This window comes from Lepisosteus oculatus, chromosome 1 (genome assembly GCF_040954835.1).
Source record: "Lepisosteus oculatus isolate fLepOcu1 chromosome 1, fLepOcu1.hap2, whole genome shotgun sequence".
NCBI classification, from domain to species: Eukaryota; Metazoa; Chordata; class Actinopteri; order Semionotiformes; family Lepisosteidae; genus Lepisosteus; species Lepisosteus oculatus.
The window spans coordinates 19,510,747-19,528,474 of record NC_090696.1 but is presented as its reverse complement, the minus strand read 5'-3'; the positions used below and the strand labels follow the sequence as shown (position 1 = coordinate 19,528,474).

The 17,728-nt window shown below is 50.1% G+C and overlaps 1 protein-coding gene across 1 annotated transcript; it reads right to left on the bottom strand.

Annotated features, from left to right (window-relative positions):
- Positions 1-274: 274 nt before the first annotated feature.
- copz1 (COPI coat complex subunit zeta 1) lies at positions 275-13,057 on the bottom strand. Its single transcript, XM_006629275.3, has 9 exons — positions 12,952-13,057; positions 9,999-10,067; positions 9,774-9,855; positions 8,070-8,161; positions 7,720-7,775; positions 6,851-6,928; positions 5,616-5,667; positions 3,157-3,195; positions 275-1,962 (listed from the first exon to the last, which is right to left on the bottom strand). The coding sequence occupies exons 1-9, from the start codon at positions 12,967-12,969 to the stop codon at positions 1,915-1,917; spliced, it is 534 nt and encodes a 177-aa protein (XP_006629338.1). The 5' UTR covers positions 12,970-13,057; the 3' UTR covers positions 275-1,914.
- Positions 13,058-17,728: the final 4,671 nt, after the last annotated feature.

Genomic DNA, 17,728 nt, shown 5'->3' with positions numbered 1-17,728 from the left:
AGAAATTGTATATGGCTAATAAAGTGATCTTATCTTATCTCTTACCTGGGAATGGGGGGGGTCTATCACTGGATTTGGATCTGTAGGATAAGGGGAAAAGCTTTGGGAAAGCACGTGTGTGTGGTGGATGTCATCGCCAGCTACAACCTCTACCCTTAGGCTGCAAATTCAACAAAACCACAGTTTTGAAGAGGAAGATCAGTGGAAAAAAGCTAAAAACACCAGTTCATTTTTAAACGGCACACATGCATAAAACAAATTAACAGGTCAGGAAGAATTTCAGCAATTTTATTCATGTTTTAACCTGCATGGAATACAGTTCCCACAACCGGATTTCAGAACAATACATTGTACAGTGTGTTTTTTCAGTGCAGTCACTGCTTACTGCCCGTCCCCCAGATGGCAACCCACAGTACAGCCAAGCCAGGGCACACACATTCCTAGACCATTAATACAGCAGGATCATAACGCCAGACAAAATCCGTGTGCTACACGGTGACTAACACACAGCCGCTGAACCAGCAGGCCTTCCAGCCCACCACACAGCTGAACTCTGCTCCAACCAGCTCCTAACTGGTAAACTGATAGTAGGATCCACATGGCCAAAATGGGGCCCTCGTTATGTGAACGTACTGCAAAGGAGTGGACAGGATGTGACCCCCCGGTCATGTTAGGAAATAGAAAGATGAAATCAAAGTAATGGAGGTTACAGTTTGTCTCTGGTCTCACAAGAGTCATGCACATTATGGGGAAGCAGTCTCCAGCTTTGTAGCTTGGGGTGGGGTTATCGAAGAACACTTCCCAGCTTGCTGCTCCTAAACCAGGAAATACCGGATCCCAGCCACGGCCTGCGGCCCTCGCTTCTGCAGCGCCAAGTTCCCACCTGCTCCTCTTTCACGTGGCTCATCTCCCACCACCAGAACCACCTAAAGGAAACACGTAACCTTTCCCTTTCCGCGGCTGAAACGTCATGCCGCACTCAAGGGTGAAAAGGCTGAGCAGTGCTTTCTCACGTAAACACCGCCGTTGACAACACAACCCCAAGTCCTGCTCTCGGAAAACACACCGAAAGGCATAGCGACTATCGAGCATTGAAGAACTCTGCTGTAAATAATGACGCATCGCTGCTATTGTTTGTGCTAATTATTACAAGGTTGGCCTCTCTGACAACTGTGAGCGGAGTGATGAGGTTATAGAGGAAACAACAGTGTACACAACAATCCTCTACTTGGAATGTGAACAGTCATGAGGGAGCCCAAGGCCCAATGGGAGACGAGCTGCCCTGCGAAGATTCCGCATATTAATGAGCCCTATTAATATTCATGAGCCCGTGGGGGGAGGGGCAGAGGCAGAGGGAGAGCGAACCACAGCCAAGACGGAACACCAGCCTCTGACCGCTCACTCCATCACACAAAACGCTCTCATCCCCGTCTCGGCCAATAGGAACGAACGGCTCAGGTTTTTTTTTGTTGAAAAAAAACTATGCTGATTGGTGGAACAATCAGACCTTTCAGTGCAGTGATCAGAAGAAAATAAGGTCCCAGTTCAGAGTTATCAGAGGCAGCAGTCTCACGGGGCTATATAATATATAATATGGTCAATAGTTAAGCCCACAATCTCCCCCCAGGAACAGACAAGAAGCCTGGGAGACTGTTCCCACGCACCCGTTTGGCACCCGGAATGCCTCCCATTCAATGGGGAGCACTGAATATTTCTGAAGAAGAAAATGTTCAGTCGAGCCCGACTACTGACTACTGAGGACTTGAGTGTGAGACTGCTGCCCTGGAGAGAGAAAGAGAGAGGAATCCACAGCTGGAAGAGGGGAGGGGGGGGGTGGGGAGATCACAGGAAGGACACGTTCGCTTCTGTGTGTACTCTCCCCTGGGAGCAAGCAAGTGGCTCTCAGCTCCTGTCCTATCGCAGCAGAGACCACTTGATCTGTTCTTTGGCAGACTGAAGCACCTGTCAACGAAAGAGTGGAGCAAAGTTAAACAGGCCAGACCTTTTCCAAGGAGTCTATAAATCTAATGGCTCCAAATAACTGTCCATCCAGCGTATATCCACACGGAGCACGCCAGCCTCCCGCAGAGCGCACACGCCAGCCTCCCGCAGAGCGCACACGCCTCACGGGGCACGCCACCCGCCCGCAGAGCGCACACGCCACCCGCCCGCAGAGCGCACACGCCACCCGCCCGCAGAGCGCACACGCCACCCGCCCGCAGAGCGCACACGCCTGACGGGGCACGCCACCCGCCCGCAGAGCGCACACGCCTAACGGGGCACGCCACCCGCCCGCAGAGCGCACACGCCTGACGGGGCACGCCACCCGCCCGCAGAGCGCACACGCCTGACGGGGCACGCCACCCGCCCCCAGAGCGCACACGCCTGACGCCTGCGGAGCCGCGGCGGGGCCACGAAGGGAGACCAAACAGAAAGACGGAGAACAAGGGAAAAGATACTTGGCAAATAATGATACAAGCCTGTAAAAAGCTAGAAGCTAAAGATGAGTAACACTGCAGAGAAAAAAAATAAATCAATCAATCATTGTAATTCCTGGAACAGGAGACAAACTGTAAAGCGCACGGAAAGAGTCGCTATTAATCAACGGCACAAAAGAACTACCTGCAGTCTGTCAAATGGCTCTTAAATGAGGCCATTAATCAGAGGGATTCACAGGCGTTCGAGCCCCACTGACTCCTGCTAGCGAACAGCAGTCTGTCATTAGCAATCATGCTCCACACGCAGGAAGAGCTCTTCCGAGAGGAGCTGGGAGAACTGCGCGAGGAATACCAAACATCACCCGGAATCACGGCTGCCGCTAACAACGCTCCGCCTCGAAAGCCGGAAAAAAAAGACGGCCTGCTCAACGAAAAACAGGGAGGAACATGAAACCCCCCTGCTTTTAGTCTTTTTACGTTCCTCAGCCGAGACGGGGGCTAGGGTTCGAGCGGGCGTGCTGGGGCTAAGTCTGGGCGCAGATCCACATCTGTCTTGTGGAACAGTGCTGGATTCAGGAGAGCAGCTAACAGGTTGGAGGCTTAGAACTACTTCCCGTGCCAAAACGCTCCGTATTACCGAGTCACACTCCCCCCCCAGGTGTTGAGACAAGAGTATGGAAATAAAACCATAGAACTCAAGACTGTGTCATGGTCTCACCTGGGTGACCGTCTGTTCTGTCAGAGGAACGTCATCCCCCTGCGAAGGAGAGAGCCAACATGTCAGACACTCAGCAAGGACAGAACAATCACGTCCTAAAGGCAGCAAAAATAAGCAGCAGGCTGTAGTTTCAATGCAATCCGCTGCAGGGCCAGCTTAGTAATAGCAGCCCCGACTGCTGCATTAAACCCCACTGTCAGCTTTTTATTTAATTAACGTGAACACTATGCCATGCCAGGCCTTCAAGAGGTGCACATTAGAGACAGACACACATCCTGCAACCTCCGTGCTTCGGACTCGGGAAGGATATTTTTGAAGGTGAAAAGCCACTGGGGGCTGCCTGTGCCTTCCATTTGAGGTTCTTTTAATCTTGGATCACCGGCTGCTTTCTAACCGGCTTGGAAAACCGCTTGCATGTTTCTCTGATGCGCGTGCCGCGAGCACCGCAGGGACTAGCAGGAGAGGACTCGCCAACTGGAGGACCAGCGCCATTTCCTGCTGATGGCACTGTAGGCCCGCCAAGGTCGCAGAAGGTCGGGGTGACCCAGGCTATTATATAGAGAACCAGCTGGTGCGTGAGAGACTTGGTGTGCCAAGGCCCAACACAGAGAACCGAATCGGTTACTTAACCGGGTCAGGGGGAATGTTTAACACGTCTCTTGAAGTGCCTTTGAGCATTCCTGGAAATCCTGCAAGATAGGGACTTTGAAAGAGCAGGACTGGCCGTCGTGGCAAGCCAGCTGTAGTGAGGATAGTAGTATCAGCTGAGCTGAGTACATACGCTGATTATCAATTAGTTAATAACTGAAGGGCTCAGGGCCACAATTAAGACTAATTTGGAACACATAGTCTGCTCATTGGTAATTGGATTTAGGAAACTTGGCCCTAGTCTGTGTGCCCTGCAATGGACTGGTGTCCTGTCCAGGATGTATCCTGCCTTGTGCCCCTGGCTTGCCAGGATAAGCTTCAGCACCCCACGACCCTGTATGGATAAAATGGATTAGAAAGTGGATAGCTGGAATATTGAGGGACTCACAGCAGTGAATCGTGTTGGCCTAGTTTTCAGTGAGAATTATTTAGAGGAAGCACAAGATTCGTGTTGTATTTGTGGCTGAATAAATGCTCCTGTGCGCGGTTTTTGCTGTGCAGTGCAATTTCCACATGGTCGGGCCCCAGGAGACACCAGGTGAGAGGGAGGTCTCATCTGTGCTCAGCCTGGTCTCTGCCGATTGCCCTGGGCTCTACACGAGGGCAGGAAACCAAGTGCCCCGATCGCAGAACCAATCCTAGTTTTATTTCAGTAGTTGAGCTTTACAAAACCCTGCCCCTGGAGGAGTGTTCAGTCTCAGGATACAGACGTGACCATGCCCCCCCGCCCCCCTCCAGAAACAGAACAGGGTATTCAAGAGGCTTAACTTTTTACCCTTCACAACAATCAGAAGCAGCTTTGGAGGAACCCGACACACGAGACTCAACAACAACTCGGCGGAACAAAACCGCCCTTGAGTGAAAAACGGACGATAAAACACAGCGCTGCTCCGGTCAAGCGACGCAATCCAATTAAGATTCATGCTTTAACTCCACAGAGCTCAGCCTGCAGCACAATGGGGACCTTTACTCCACAGCCAGTTCAGAGTCATCCTAGATTTTAATTCCACACTCATTAAACCGAGCAAAGCTCCGGTTCGGGCGTTCCTGCGGTCCTGAGAAAAAAGGCTCTCGTGAAGCAAGTTCAATTCAGGCGACGGTGCCGCACAGTCCCACACACTGAGCTTTTCTAAGCCTTTTCCAATTCAGGGTCGTGGGGGAGCCGGATCCCAACCTGGCAAGCAAGAGGTGCAGGGTGTCTTACTCTTAAGCATTGACCGCTGAGGAAATCTCGAAAGAGTTCATTTTCACCGCCTGCCACCTCAAACGTTTTTCACACTTCAGAGATCAAAGTAGTTTTCCATCCATCCATTTTTTAATTGTCTCTTCCAATTCAGGGTCGGGGGGGAGCCTAACATGGCAAGCAACGGGCACAAGGTGGGGTGCACCCCGGACACCCCTGTGAGGCAGCAATGCTGACCACTGTGCCATCATGTCGCCCCCATTCTGTCAGAATGTGAAGGATAAAAATACAGTTTCCAGCAGGGTGGAAAGCACTGAGATTGGGGAAAAAAACAAGATAGAACCCGCCCCTCCTCTGAGATCTGTGGGTATTACAGGGATGAGGCATATCTGCGTACACAACCACAAGCTTGGATAATGCTCAAGTAGGAGGGGCGCGAGTGTGCTTGGACCCACAAATTCTCTATCCACCCCCCCCCAATGCAACCTAGTGCTGGGCCTGAAGAAGAGAAGAAGAGCCAATTTCTGGGGTAAGTTCTGCCTCTCTGGGGCTGTCGACCTGCCGTCTCAGTCTCATCTTCGCTGCTCCTCCTCGGCCTTCCCGTCTGTCCCCCCACCGGAAGACTCACCCTCAAGGCCACGCGGTGAACCACCTGCTGGGGGTCGCTCTCCAGGATCACCCTGAGGGAGAGAGGAAGGGGGGGGGGGGGGTGTTGTCAGGAGGCCCATCTGCTCGAGCCGCAGTTTCTGAAGTGCTGGTGCCCCTACGCTTTAAATCTGTTTTTACACATCTGTGCTCATTACGTGGAGCATAATTACCCAGAAATGAGCTCTACAGTACAGGGGTTTTATTTGTGCATTATAACACCTCAATATTATTTACCTCCAAGCCAAACCCCCCAGAAACTGTTTGACTGAAGAGGACAATTCAAAGACAATCTCCGAGACGGACAAGGTAAAACTGACAGGTAACAGGTCTTTCCCCAGGAGCCACTTCACCTGTTAGCATGTCTTTGGACAGTGCGATCTCTAAATGAATATAAAAGATCACCTGTTTAATTGATCACAGACAATTCGTTCCAAGACTTTAGTAATTGGCTCTACGACCTCAGTGGCTCATCATTTAATTACATCACACAAAAGATTAGGGAAATGATGGACCATCTGCCCCTGATGCACGGTGCAAGTACTGTACTGAATTGTGTTGAAGAAATGTCGCAGGATTATAATGCCAGTATTTAGATAGTATGCTATGTAGTTATCAAATGCTGGTTGGCTACAGTTTCTTCGGGATCCACGCTACACATTCCTCACAGCGATGAAGGAAGGGGCGGAGCCGCCTGTGTGCGCCAGGCAGATTAGGAAGCAGAACAGGGTTTGTCTTCGGGAGGGCAGGGGTCCCAGAGCAGAGCGTCCCCTCAGGGGATGCGGGGAGTCACTACTGGCCAGAACTCAGACTGTGCCCTGGTTGACTGTGCCGCTATCTGGGACACTGCTCTCCAGCGGCTCGGGAGCTCCTACCTTACCCCATCGCGTCAGCGCGGCGCAGCCCGCCACGCCGGCACGCGGGCTCTCCTCCCGAGAGGAGGGGTAACGGGGGCTTCGTGCACCCCCACGTCCCCCGTCACTGAAGACATTTCACTGCCAGCAACAACTGCTGCATGCTGTATTCTTGAGCGTTTGATAAATAAGCTTTGATTGACTTTCACCTCGTCCGTCTCGGACCGAATCTCTACACGGAAAGCAAACGGGCGCCCGGCTGGAGGGGCCTGTCCTCCGACCGCTGGCGTCCCGCGACAGGAAATGAAAAACACCCGCGCCGCGAACCGCCTGCCACCCGAGAGTGCGATGGAGACTGACTGACCCGCCGTCCACGATCTCGTCCACGGCCAGAAACAGCCCCTCCATGTTCTCCAGCAAGGCCCTCTTCTCCACGTTCTTCCTGGAGGAGGGGGAAAGAGGAACGCGCGTCAGCCACCTCACCGCTCCGATCCCTCAACGGGGGCGACTAGATCGGACCGCCACCACGGGATCTCCCCCCTAAACACGAGAGCGAAACCTCCGGGCCGTCGGAGATCAAAAGCTGCTTTTGGAGGGTCTTTTGCAAGACTTCACGCGGAGAATCAGTCTGATGCTTTGCTGTTGGCCCGAAGAGAGCTGAACGCTTTGCTCTGCGGCAAAACCCTCGAACTCTAGACCTGGAGAGCCCCAAACCAGGAGGCTGTACCCCCAACCCTGGTGACCCTAAATCTCCTGTTTCCAAAGAGTGGGAACACCTGTAATTTATTGAGCAACAAAGCCAATAATGTGATCAAATACTTTTGCCCAAGTGGTGTCCAGATTTCTGTGCCACATGATCTGTCCATCCATCTCCTAGCAGCTTCACCTACCACAGCATGTCTCTGGACTGTGGGATCTCTAAACTACCATAACAGATCACCTGCGGAATTGATCACGGTTAATTTGTTCCCGGTCTTAAGTAATTGGCGACCTTTAAAACCTGCTGTATCAGGTTTTAATTAAGAACTTCAATCTAATTTGCATGTTGCAGATTACAATCCCCATACTCGACACTGTTTATTTTTCTTCTTATGCCCTCCCAGTGGAAATCTGCCTTGGAATTTATGGCTCGCAGATCGGTTTGGCTTTTTTTTTAAATTTAAACTGTGTCTAAAAAGCCTCTTTGATCTTAATTTGTCTCAACGCCTCTGGGTCACGCCGGCAGTCTCTTACCTCAGCATCTGACTGAGAGAGTCGAACAGGCAGTTCAAGACGGACATGAGCATTAACTGTTTATTTGAAAAAGAAAAAGACATGGCCTGGGTTAAACTCTGCGATTTTAACTCTGCATTTTTAAAACAGTGATTTAGATGTGGAACTGAACATTATAAAAAAAACGAATGCAATGTCTTTCTCCACTGGGCATCAATCAGCAACGTCTGAACTCATTTAATTATAATAACACTCTTATCATGCATATTGCCTGCTTGTGTATCTGATTACTGCAGCACCCCTGTGACATCACCCGAGGCCAAAGCTCACTGCAACCTTTTCCATTTGATGACGCCTGACCCCGTTATTACCTCGTTCTCGTGCGAGCTGCCGATGACATAGAAGTACAGGTCGATGTTGCTCTTGTAGACGACCGTCAGCCCCTCCAGCAGAGCGATCTCGCCTGTGGGGGACAGAGAGGCAGACAGAAACAGGAGGGGGGGAGAAAGGAAGGGGTGTTGGATGGGCAAAGACAGAGGACAGGGAGGGGTACGGGCAACCATTGAGTAGGTAACTTTTAAAAGCAATCACTTGCAAAATGATAATGGTTTTGAAAATGTTAGGTTCTGAATTTTTATTTTTTTAACTCTCCTCCCATGCGGGGGTCCATTTTTGGAGCCGGGTGTGTCCCTAAACTGGGTCTCTCTCTGGATTGGTTGAAGAGAGCAGCTCGTTTTTAAAACGCCGGTAAGGGTCGTCCGCAGAGAGAGGTAGAAGAGAGGTGTGGAATAAACTACGGCGACGTTTTGCGAGACTGATGTTGGTTTGTAGTTTTTGGTAAACGCGAGCTCTGCCGGGTTGTTTACTGGGCTGTGGTGGAGATTGGGAGTGTTGTGGCTCGTGTTTTTTTTCTGTTTTCCGTTACAGCTTCGTTTAGTGTAATAAGTTAGCTTGCGGAAGACTTTTCTTAGGCTTTGCCACCCCCTTTCTTGGGAGACAGGTTTAGAGGGTATGGGTTTGTAGGAAGTGCAGTATTTTTTTTTTTGTTTGTGTATTTCCTTCCGTTTAATCCATGGCTCATATGTTAGTCCCCATTCGCCCCTAGGCTGAGCCATATTGGGGACGTAACAAAGACCTAAGTATACAGTGACAGCACATGAACCCTGTTTCCCAGGGATCTCTCCCGAAGCAAGCCATTCCTTTCCGAGCCTCCAAGTAAAAACTAGACGACGGCTGCGTCTCGCGGATGAGGTATAGAACGAGTAGGGTTTAATCATGAAGAGGACGGAAGTGGGACATATATGGACATGCATTTAAAAGAGAACACAAGAAGCACTTCTTTTGCCCAGAAGGTTGTCAGAGGGAGGAACAAGCGACCCAGCCACGTGGTCGAAGCCTATACTTGTGCTTCCTTCGCAACACAGCTGGATGACATCCTGGGATCAATTAGCAATTAATTGCCAAAACTGTCCAGATGGACTGAAAGGCCTCTTCTTGTCAGTAACCCCTCCTATGGTCTTAGGAGGTAGGTTTACGTCAAAAATGAGAATCCAGCTCCTCGAGATGGGAGCAAGTGTAAAACGGGGAAGAATTTCAGCTGTATTTCGGGACGTCAGGAAAAACAGATCAGAGGCCCTGCCGAGGATGGCGAGACAAAGCCAGGCAGCGGACATTAAGAGTTGGGGTTCACTGCTCTTGGTTAAGTGGGGCATCAACAGCGTTTTTCTGGGAGAAACCACCCAGACAGGAGCAAAGGTGACGTTCCAGTGTACAGGGGCTCACAGAGCAACTTTCATCCCTCCATCCTATAACCACTTCATCCAATTCAGGGTCGCGGGGGAGCCAGAGCCTATGTATGGCAAGTGTATGGCGGGAATACTCTACAGGACACTCGTGCCTCACTGATATAGAAACTTATTAAATTTACATTTGTAACGAATTCAAGACCAATTTTTGGCTCCAGATGAAGAGATGCATCCCCCTACCTAGATCAACAGGGCTATGGGCAGGGAGAACCCCAACATGTGACCAGTGAAGGTATGCGAATGAATTAAAACACAGCAGGTTGATCTTACTGTCAGTGCGGTGCGTCTTGTTGAAGATGTTCTTCTCAAAGGCCTTCTGCTCCTTCACAGAGGGGTACGTGTCATCGTAATACTGCGGACACAATCAATCGGTCTTAGATTTGTTTTAGGAAGTTACAGAGCACTTTACAAAGTTACAACAAGGCACGCATGGAAGAGCTATTACAGCAGGAAATGAAATGATTGACATAAAAATGTAAGAGAAAACCTCCTCACCTTTGCATACAGCCTCTCGCCATCGTTATCCAGTATTAGTACAGCTTTCACCGTGTACAGAGAGGGTTCCTGTTTGAAGAAAAGGAGTTTCTGGGTCAGTATAACAGCAACTCACAAAACAGAGTGAGAGGGGCACATTCTACTGAAATTGCCTAATTTGCCTAGAGTGATGAATCAATGTCAAAGCAAACAAGAGCCTATTTCCCTTGAAGTTTCTGAACTATAACCTTGTGTCAGAAATGAAAATAGGACCCCACACTGCACTGCAGACTGAGACAACTCAGGTTTCAGGACACACTTCTTTATAAGCCAGCACCATCAGTCATTCATCCAGCTGCTTGATCCGATTCAGCCTATCTTGGCAAGCAAACAGGCACAAGGCAGGACACACACTGGATGGGACGCCTGTCCATCACAAGATCTGACACTCACACTCACACCAGGGCCTGTTCTCCCAGAAGCTGGAGAACACACGCAAACATGAGAAGAACATACAAACTCCACACAGACAGCACCTCAGGAATAAAATCCGGGACCCTTGCACTGTGAGGTAGCAACGCTAACCACTGCAGCACCAGGCGGCGCTATTTTGACCATATCTAGAGTAAACCTGCACAGACACACCAAAAGGTGTAAAAACCTGAACTGGACTGAACAGCTGTGGAATGGAAGTCTGAAAGTCCACTACTGACAGTAAATGAAAGGAATCAGGCTCTTGTGGCTGCCTACCGCCACTCTCCGTGTCAGAGTACGTGTGCCCCACTGGGAGGTGCTGTCAGTACAGCCGAGTATTTTCGTTCTGCCTCCCGACGCCGAGCCTGTCTCGTCTCCCTCTCGCCGCTGCCGAGCTCCCGAGACAAAGTTCTGTGATGCACTGACTTCCCTGGAGTCACAGTCTGAGTGTATAACAGAACTTCACCTCAGATGCTGCCTTCACGTGCCCAATCTCTCACCTCCCAGTCAGACAGTCGGAGCGCCCAGGCTGTGTTACAGTCGGTCAGTCAGTCGGAGCGCCCAGGCTGTGTTACAGCCGGTCAGTCAGTCGGAGCGCCCAGGCTGTGTTACAGCCGGTCAGACAGTCGGAGCGCCCAGGCTGTGTTACAGCCGGTCAGTCAGTCGGAGCGCCCAGGCTGTGTTACAGCCGGTCAGACAGTCGGAGCGCCCAGGCTGTGTTACAGCCGGTCAGACAGTCGGAGCGCCCAGGCTGTGTTACAGCCGGTCAGTCAGTCGGAGCGCCCAGGCTGTGTTACAGCCAGTCAAAACCTAAAAAACATGAAAGCACTACTTTACCCAAGTGGTTGTGGGAGTGTGGAACAAGCCAATAACCTGACTTCTCTCGAGTAAAAAACAAAACAGCTGGAACCTAAGATCTATTAACTACTAACAAAGAGCCCACAAAGCCAGAAACTTAAATAAGTGCCAGGCAGTCAGTGTCTTTTATTTCATCCCAGTTAGTGTGGTCTTTCATTCCTCCTATGTAATCCTAGACAATTCTGCACACAGGCCCTCCAGAAAACTCCCCGATTCTCTGCATCAGGTCTGACCTTTAAAAAGCATGTTTCGAGCTCAGACGGCCAGGGGGGTTCGGCAGAGTCTTGCGGGCTGTGCAGCCTGAAAGCGCGTGTCAAGGGGAGAGATCCTGCGATGATGTCACAAGGAACAGCCCTTACAGCAGCCCCTGGTGCTGGGGGAGGAGGGGGTCAGTGATAAAGCTTTAGCCCTAGAAGACTAGACTCACAACATGGGTCACGACTCAACGACACTGCTGAATAACACCCCGTTGGCGCCGCGCTGCACCGCGGCCCTGGGTTCAACTCTGGACCTGGGGTGCTGTCTGTGTGGAGTTTCTATGTTCTCCCCAAGTTTGCATGGGTTTCCTCTGGGAGCCCCAGTTTCCTCCCCCAGTCCAGAGATACACAGGTATGTCAACTGGCTTCTGGGAAAACTGGCCCTGGTGTGTGTGAGACCTGTGATGGACTGGCCCTGGTGTGAGTGTGTGAGTGTGTGTGTGAGACCTGTGATGGACTGGCCCTGGTGTGAGTGTGTGTGCGTGACCTGTGATGGACTGGCCCTGGTGTGAGTGTGTGAGTGTGTGTGTGAGACCTGTGATGGACTGGCCCTGGTGTGAGTGTGTGAGTGTGTGTGCGAGACCTGTGATGGACTGGCCCTGGTGTGAGTGTGTGAATGTGTGTGCATGACCTGTGATGGACTGGCATCCTGTCCAGCGTGCACCCTGCCTTGTTCCCGTTGCCTGCTGGGATAGGCTCCAGCACCACAGTGATCCTGAACTGGAAGAAGCGGTTAGAAAATGGATGGATGGATTCGCACCACTTTCTCGCCGCTAGATCAAGTCAGTACTTCCCCTCTCGAAACCATAGTCGTCAAACACGGTTCTTGTTTTTTGAGCCCCGTCCTCATAAAATCCGGAGGCGGCTGCCTCACTGAGTGACTGACTCTGCTCGGCGTCCCCCGTAAATACTCCAGTAACGTGAACAAGCGGAATTTCACCCGCACCGCAGACAGATGCTGACGAACCCATCTAGCCAGCAAGACAAAAACAACTCACAAAAGGGTAACTCGCTACCTTTCAGTGTATCCTGTTCTCGGTAATCCCGGTGTGCTAAGACGAATACAGAAATAGCAGAAGCAAAAAAAAAAAAACAACAACTCGAAGAAATAAAGATCAGTAAACCCACATGAAAGCTAACCGCCCCCCCCCTCTCCCGCCACCCCGCCTTCTCTGCCCTTTGCCCGGCTCCAGCTCGCACTCTAGTCCGGCGCTTGGAGTGAACTTACAGGCCGTCAGCCTATTAAAAACAGTAATTGAGCACACGCACATTTCGGTCCCCTCTCTTTCAGTGGGGCACACCCCCTTATCCTAACCATTCCATTAATGTTATTCGGTATAAAATACAGCGTATTATTCTCACACGACTCCCCCAGGTTACAGTACCAGTATTAAAGAATCCATCTTCCCACACTGCCGACGTGGAGTGAGCCCAAAGGTAAGCCGCTGCCGATTGGCGAACGCACAACGTCAGTCGCAAATCCCTGTCTCACGAATGGCCAACCGCCACTGCCAATCAACATGCTGAGCCCACCCAGGAGAGCTTTGTAAGCTATTGTGATTGGTTGTAATACTAGAGGCCAACCTCTGTCGCCAATATCAAAATTAACCCGCCCCCTCAAGGCAACGTCCTTGCGATTGGTCCAAAAAAAGGGCGGTGACATTCAAAAGCCCAACCCTTCTAGGTTGCTAGGCAACAAGTTGGTTGTTATATTTTACTATGACTTTTTACCTCCTAGCTCGAAATGCATACATTAACGTAGCCTAATTCTGAATTGTACATAACACATTGTAAATCCCTACACATCTGTAGACCTAATTTATTTTTCGTATAAAAAATAACTCGCGTCCATGAATTTTATCTTTGTATTTGTATGCAAGCAAACAATTGGAAATACAATAAAAAGAAACATGCATTCTACACTTATTCGCTACTTAAGATAATTATTGTTATTATTACTACTATTAATGAACATAGTCCTGTTCATGGACTTAAAATGGATGGATAATATGAATAATTATTAAATACTATTGTTATTATTAATTAAAAGAATCCACCTGTCTTCTAACCACTTCTTCCAATTTAGGGTCACAGGGGAGCCAGACAAGCAACAATCCCGAGGCAGGCTACACCCTGGATGGGACGTCAGTCCATCACAGGGCACACAGACACACTGTGGCCGGTTTTCCCAAAAGCTAATTAACCCACCAGCTTGGAGAGGAAACCCATGTGAACCTGGCTCTGTGGCTCAGGATCTGCGCCTGCAGCTGGAAGGTTGCCAGTTCAAATCCCGCAGCCGGCAGAGGAATCCTACTCCATTGGGCCCCTGAGCAAGGCCCTTCACCCCAACTGCTCCAGGGGTGCCGTTCAATGGCAGACCCTGTGCTCTGACCCCAAGCTTGTCTCATGGACAGCGAGCTGGGGTATGCGAAAAGATAATTCCTAATAAAAGAAATTGTAAAGGGTTAATAAAGTGATGTTATATATAAAGGTCTTATATTAGTTGGTAAGTTAGGAGTGAACACCAATATTAAAAAAAAAATGTGAACCTGGGGAGGACATGCAGACTCCATACAGACAGCACGCCTGGTCTGTAACTGAACCCAGGGCTCTACAGCTGTCAGGCTGCGATGCTAAGCACTGCACCACCATGCTTCCCTTCTTATACTAATCTATCAGAATGATTGAGACTCCCCAAGGTCTCTGTCCAGACGGAATCAGGCCTGGAGACGGTCTACAGAGAAACTATAGGAACCCTCCCCACACACGCAAGCACCTCCACCCTTCCTCTCCCTGCCCATGTGTCAGACAGAGCAGGAGGGGACTCTGGTTCTCAGAGTGAGTCACCGGCCACTTCCAGCCAGTGAGCTGACCCGCGCTGGGGTCCTCACACCCACACACACCTTGTCATCAGAGGCACAAACACACGCACACGCACACAGGCACAAAGTCAATAAGAAAGAAAAAAAAAGAGGATGTTGTTGACAAGTGCCAGGAAAGTTTGGCCAGGGTACTGTGGTTTCTAGGAGCTAGCTCTGGCATTGCAAAACAGGCCGGAAGCAAGCGAGTTCTTCAGAAACCAACATTTCACAATTGATCCAGCCATGATAAATGAAAGCATACTGCAGTTTTCTATTATGTGTTTTCTAACAGGCACCCAGAAACACACACCTGCCCACACTGCCACTTCTGCCACTTCTACCCCATCCCCCCCTCCCCCCGACCAGAGGTGCAACCAACATGGTCACACAGGGGCAGCAGCGTGGCACAGTGGTCAGAACTGCTGCCTCGCAGGGCCGGGGCCCTGGGTTCGTTTCTGGAGAAGGGGGGCCGTCTGTGTGGAGTTTGCATGTTCTCCCTGTGTTCTTCACGGGCCCCCTCTGAGAAATGGCATGCTGGTGGGTTAACTGGCATCTGGGAAGATCAGCACTGGTGTGAGTGTGTGTTTGTGACCTGAGATGGACTGGCGTCGCATCCAGGGCGTACCCTGCCTCACGCCCGTTGCCTGCTGGGATAGGTTCTGGCTCCCCCGTGACTCCGTACTGGATTAAGCAGGTTAGAAAGGGAATGGGTGGATGATAATAATAAGATGCATCTTATTGTGTTTGCTCATCGTGACCGTGTTTCATTCTTATTAAATAAATAATAGACCCCTAACACGCTGTTCAGTCCAGGGAGTACTGGACTGCTGCCCGAGTGCCCGCTGCTTGCTGGGATAGGCTCCGGCTCCCACGTCACTCCGAACCGGAGGGAGAGGTTAGTGGAGGACCGGATGAGCATGCAGAGAACACGCACGGCGCCCGAGGGGCATGGGACCGGGCAGCACGCGTGGGCTTGGCGGTTGGGACCCGCGGCTTCTCCACACACCCTGGGGCGCATCAGCAGGGCAGCCGGACCCTGGCCGGCCCGTCGAATCCTCCGCAGTGCAGGAGACAGCGTCGGGTGATTTCTTTAGGACGTGACGCCCGGCCAACACTTTGCCACGTAGACCGTGACCTCTTGACCTCTTGCGAGTTTGCAGTCCTGACGGAGGAGGCTGGAGAGCTGCACTAGGCCCAGGAGCAAGCCTGCAGCCTGCACGCCTGGCAGCTCTTCTCACACAGTTCACGGAGTTCAAGTCAGAAAATACCAGCTCCAGACAGCCCAGCTTTGAAAAACTGATTTCAGAGGGGGGGGTCGTCCATCCCCTCGTCCATCCACTCGTCCTTCCCGTGAAAACTTGTGGACCGCCTTGATAAAAAATCACAGCTATATCACGAAATAATTTGCTGATAGATACTATAGTGTGTATAGATATATAGATCTGTAGTGTGTAGTGTGTAATACATAATATGTATGCAACACTATAGTACTATAGTTCACCAGTCCAGTTGAATATCTCACTTTCTTTGCAAACTTTCGTCGTACAGAGATGCAGCTTGTCTCACAGATTTGAGGAAAAGCTGGCGGCAGGGGGGTAACTTCCGAGAGAATATGGGGGAGTCCGGGAGGAGACGCTGATTTCCGGTGGACTCCCGGAACTACCGGGAGAGTTGGGATGTCCGCAGCTTACCAGGAGCCTCACCTGTCCTCCTCCACCCACTGTGACATTTCGACCTTTGGTGGGACCGCGTCAGATAACCCTGCACTGGCCTGCTCCCTCTCGTTCTCTCTTCTTTCCAAATTCGCTGGTATTCTTCAATTGCATTTCGACATCTGCCCGAGCAGCGTGTTGTGAAAGTAATGGTCGATCGTTGCAAAACCTGATGGTTAGCCGCAGTTCTGTTGCAAGTGTATTTTAGATGGAATTTCAGTAATTTTTTTAATTGTTTTTTTTTTTAGGAAATAATGTCTTCGCTGCAGCATTAAACACTCTAAACGGGCGCAGTCGGGTCTGTTTTTATTTTTTCGTTTTTTTTTTTTGCGGAAGGCGAGGTTGGACGTGTAAGTTCCGCAGAAAAAGGCGACGGTTCTCTTGGGCGCGAACCGAACCGGATTTCGGGATTTCGATATGACGGCGCCGGCGTTAAAGTACTCCACCAATCAACACCGCAGTTGCTTTTCGTGCTGTTTAACCTTTTCTAAAATCATTTTCCTAAATTGCGTTTTTGAGAGAGGCGGTTTTAAACGATTTGTATAGATCAATTTCCTTATTTCTCTTAAAGAGGCTTTGAGTCGTATCTCCGAAGATACTGATCCACAAAGATGGGCAGAGGGCGAACGAAAATGAAAATCTTCCAGACAGAAAACGTCAGGAACGAAACAGTTTGTTAGTATTAGTAGTAGGTACCAAAACTTCAACTTTATAATGGGAAAGCGCTACTGCAGTCATTTTAACAGAAACGTTTTTTATCCCACATACAGTACGAATAGAGTACAATGAGGACATATATTCTTAAAAGATAGAGTTATTGGTAACACAGATAAGGAGGATGCTGTCACGGCCTGAAACGTAACTTCAAGCCTCTCAGTTTCTCCGATGAAAGATATACTGTAGGAAGTATTTTCCACTTATCTCATTTTAGTTTTGTTTTCTCTAGAAGCGATTTTATGTTTCAATGACATGTCATTTTGTAACTCGCTCGGTTTATTGTTAAATGTCGGTGCCATTACTGAGCCCGAAGTGTACATCTCTTCCTGGAAAAAAAAAAAAAGCACTATGCAGCCACATGTTGTCCTAAGACATCAAGCCTTCAGCCACTGATTATTTTTTTAGCCCCGGAAAGAAAGCTACACAGCGCGCCGAAGCATGGAGCTTGTTCCACACACCCACAACCCTGTGTGTAAAGAAGTGCTTCATTTTTTTTTAACTTGAAAAAGTGCTTCCACATAGTTTCCACTGGTTCCCTCTGAGACAGGGAAGTTTGTCTGGCTGTAGCCAGAAAGTCCCTGTTGTACACGTTAGAGTCATGTGGCTGAAAAAGGGGGTCAAAGGTCAGGAATCACCCCCAAGGGGGGCCAGGGCGACATTCACATCCCCCCCACAGGTTTTCAATGAAGCAGCACAGACACAGAATTATTCACTGAGATGAGGGAGATGAGGGAGATGAGGCAGACGCTACTGTTGTCACTTGACGCTACGTTAACTGCTGTAACTCTCGGACTGCACAGTGAAACACGAACCAGCTGGCACAAGTGGAAACTTTACTTTTTTACACAAAGGGTGGTGGGAGTGTGAAACAA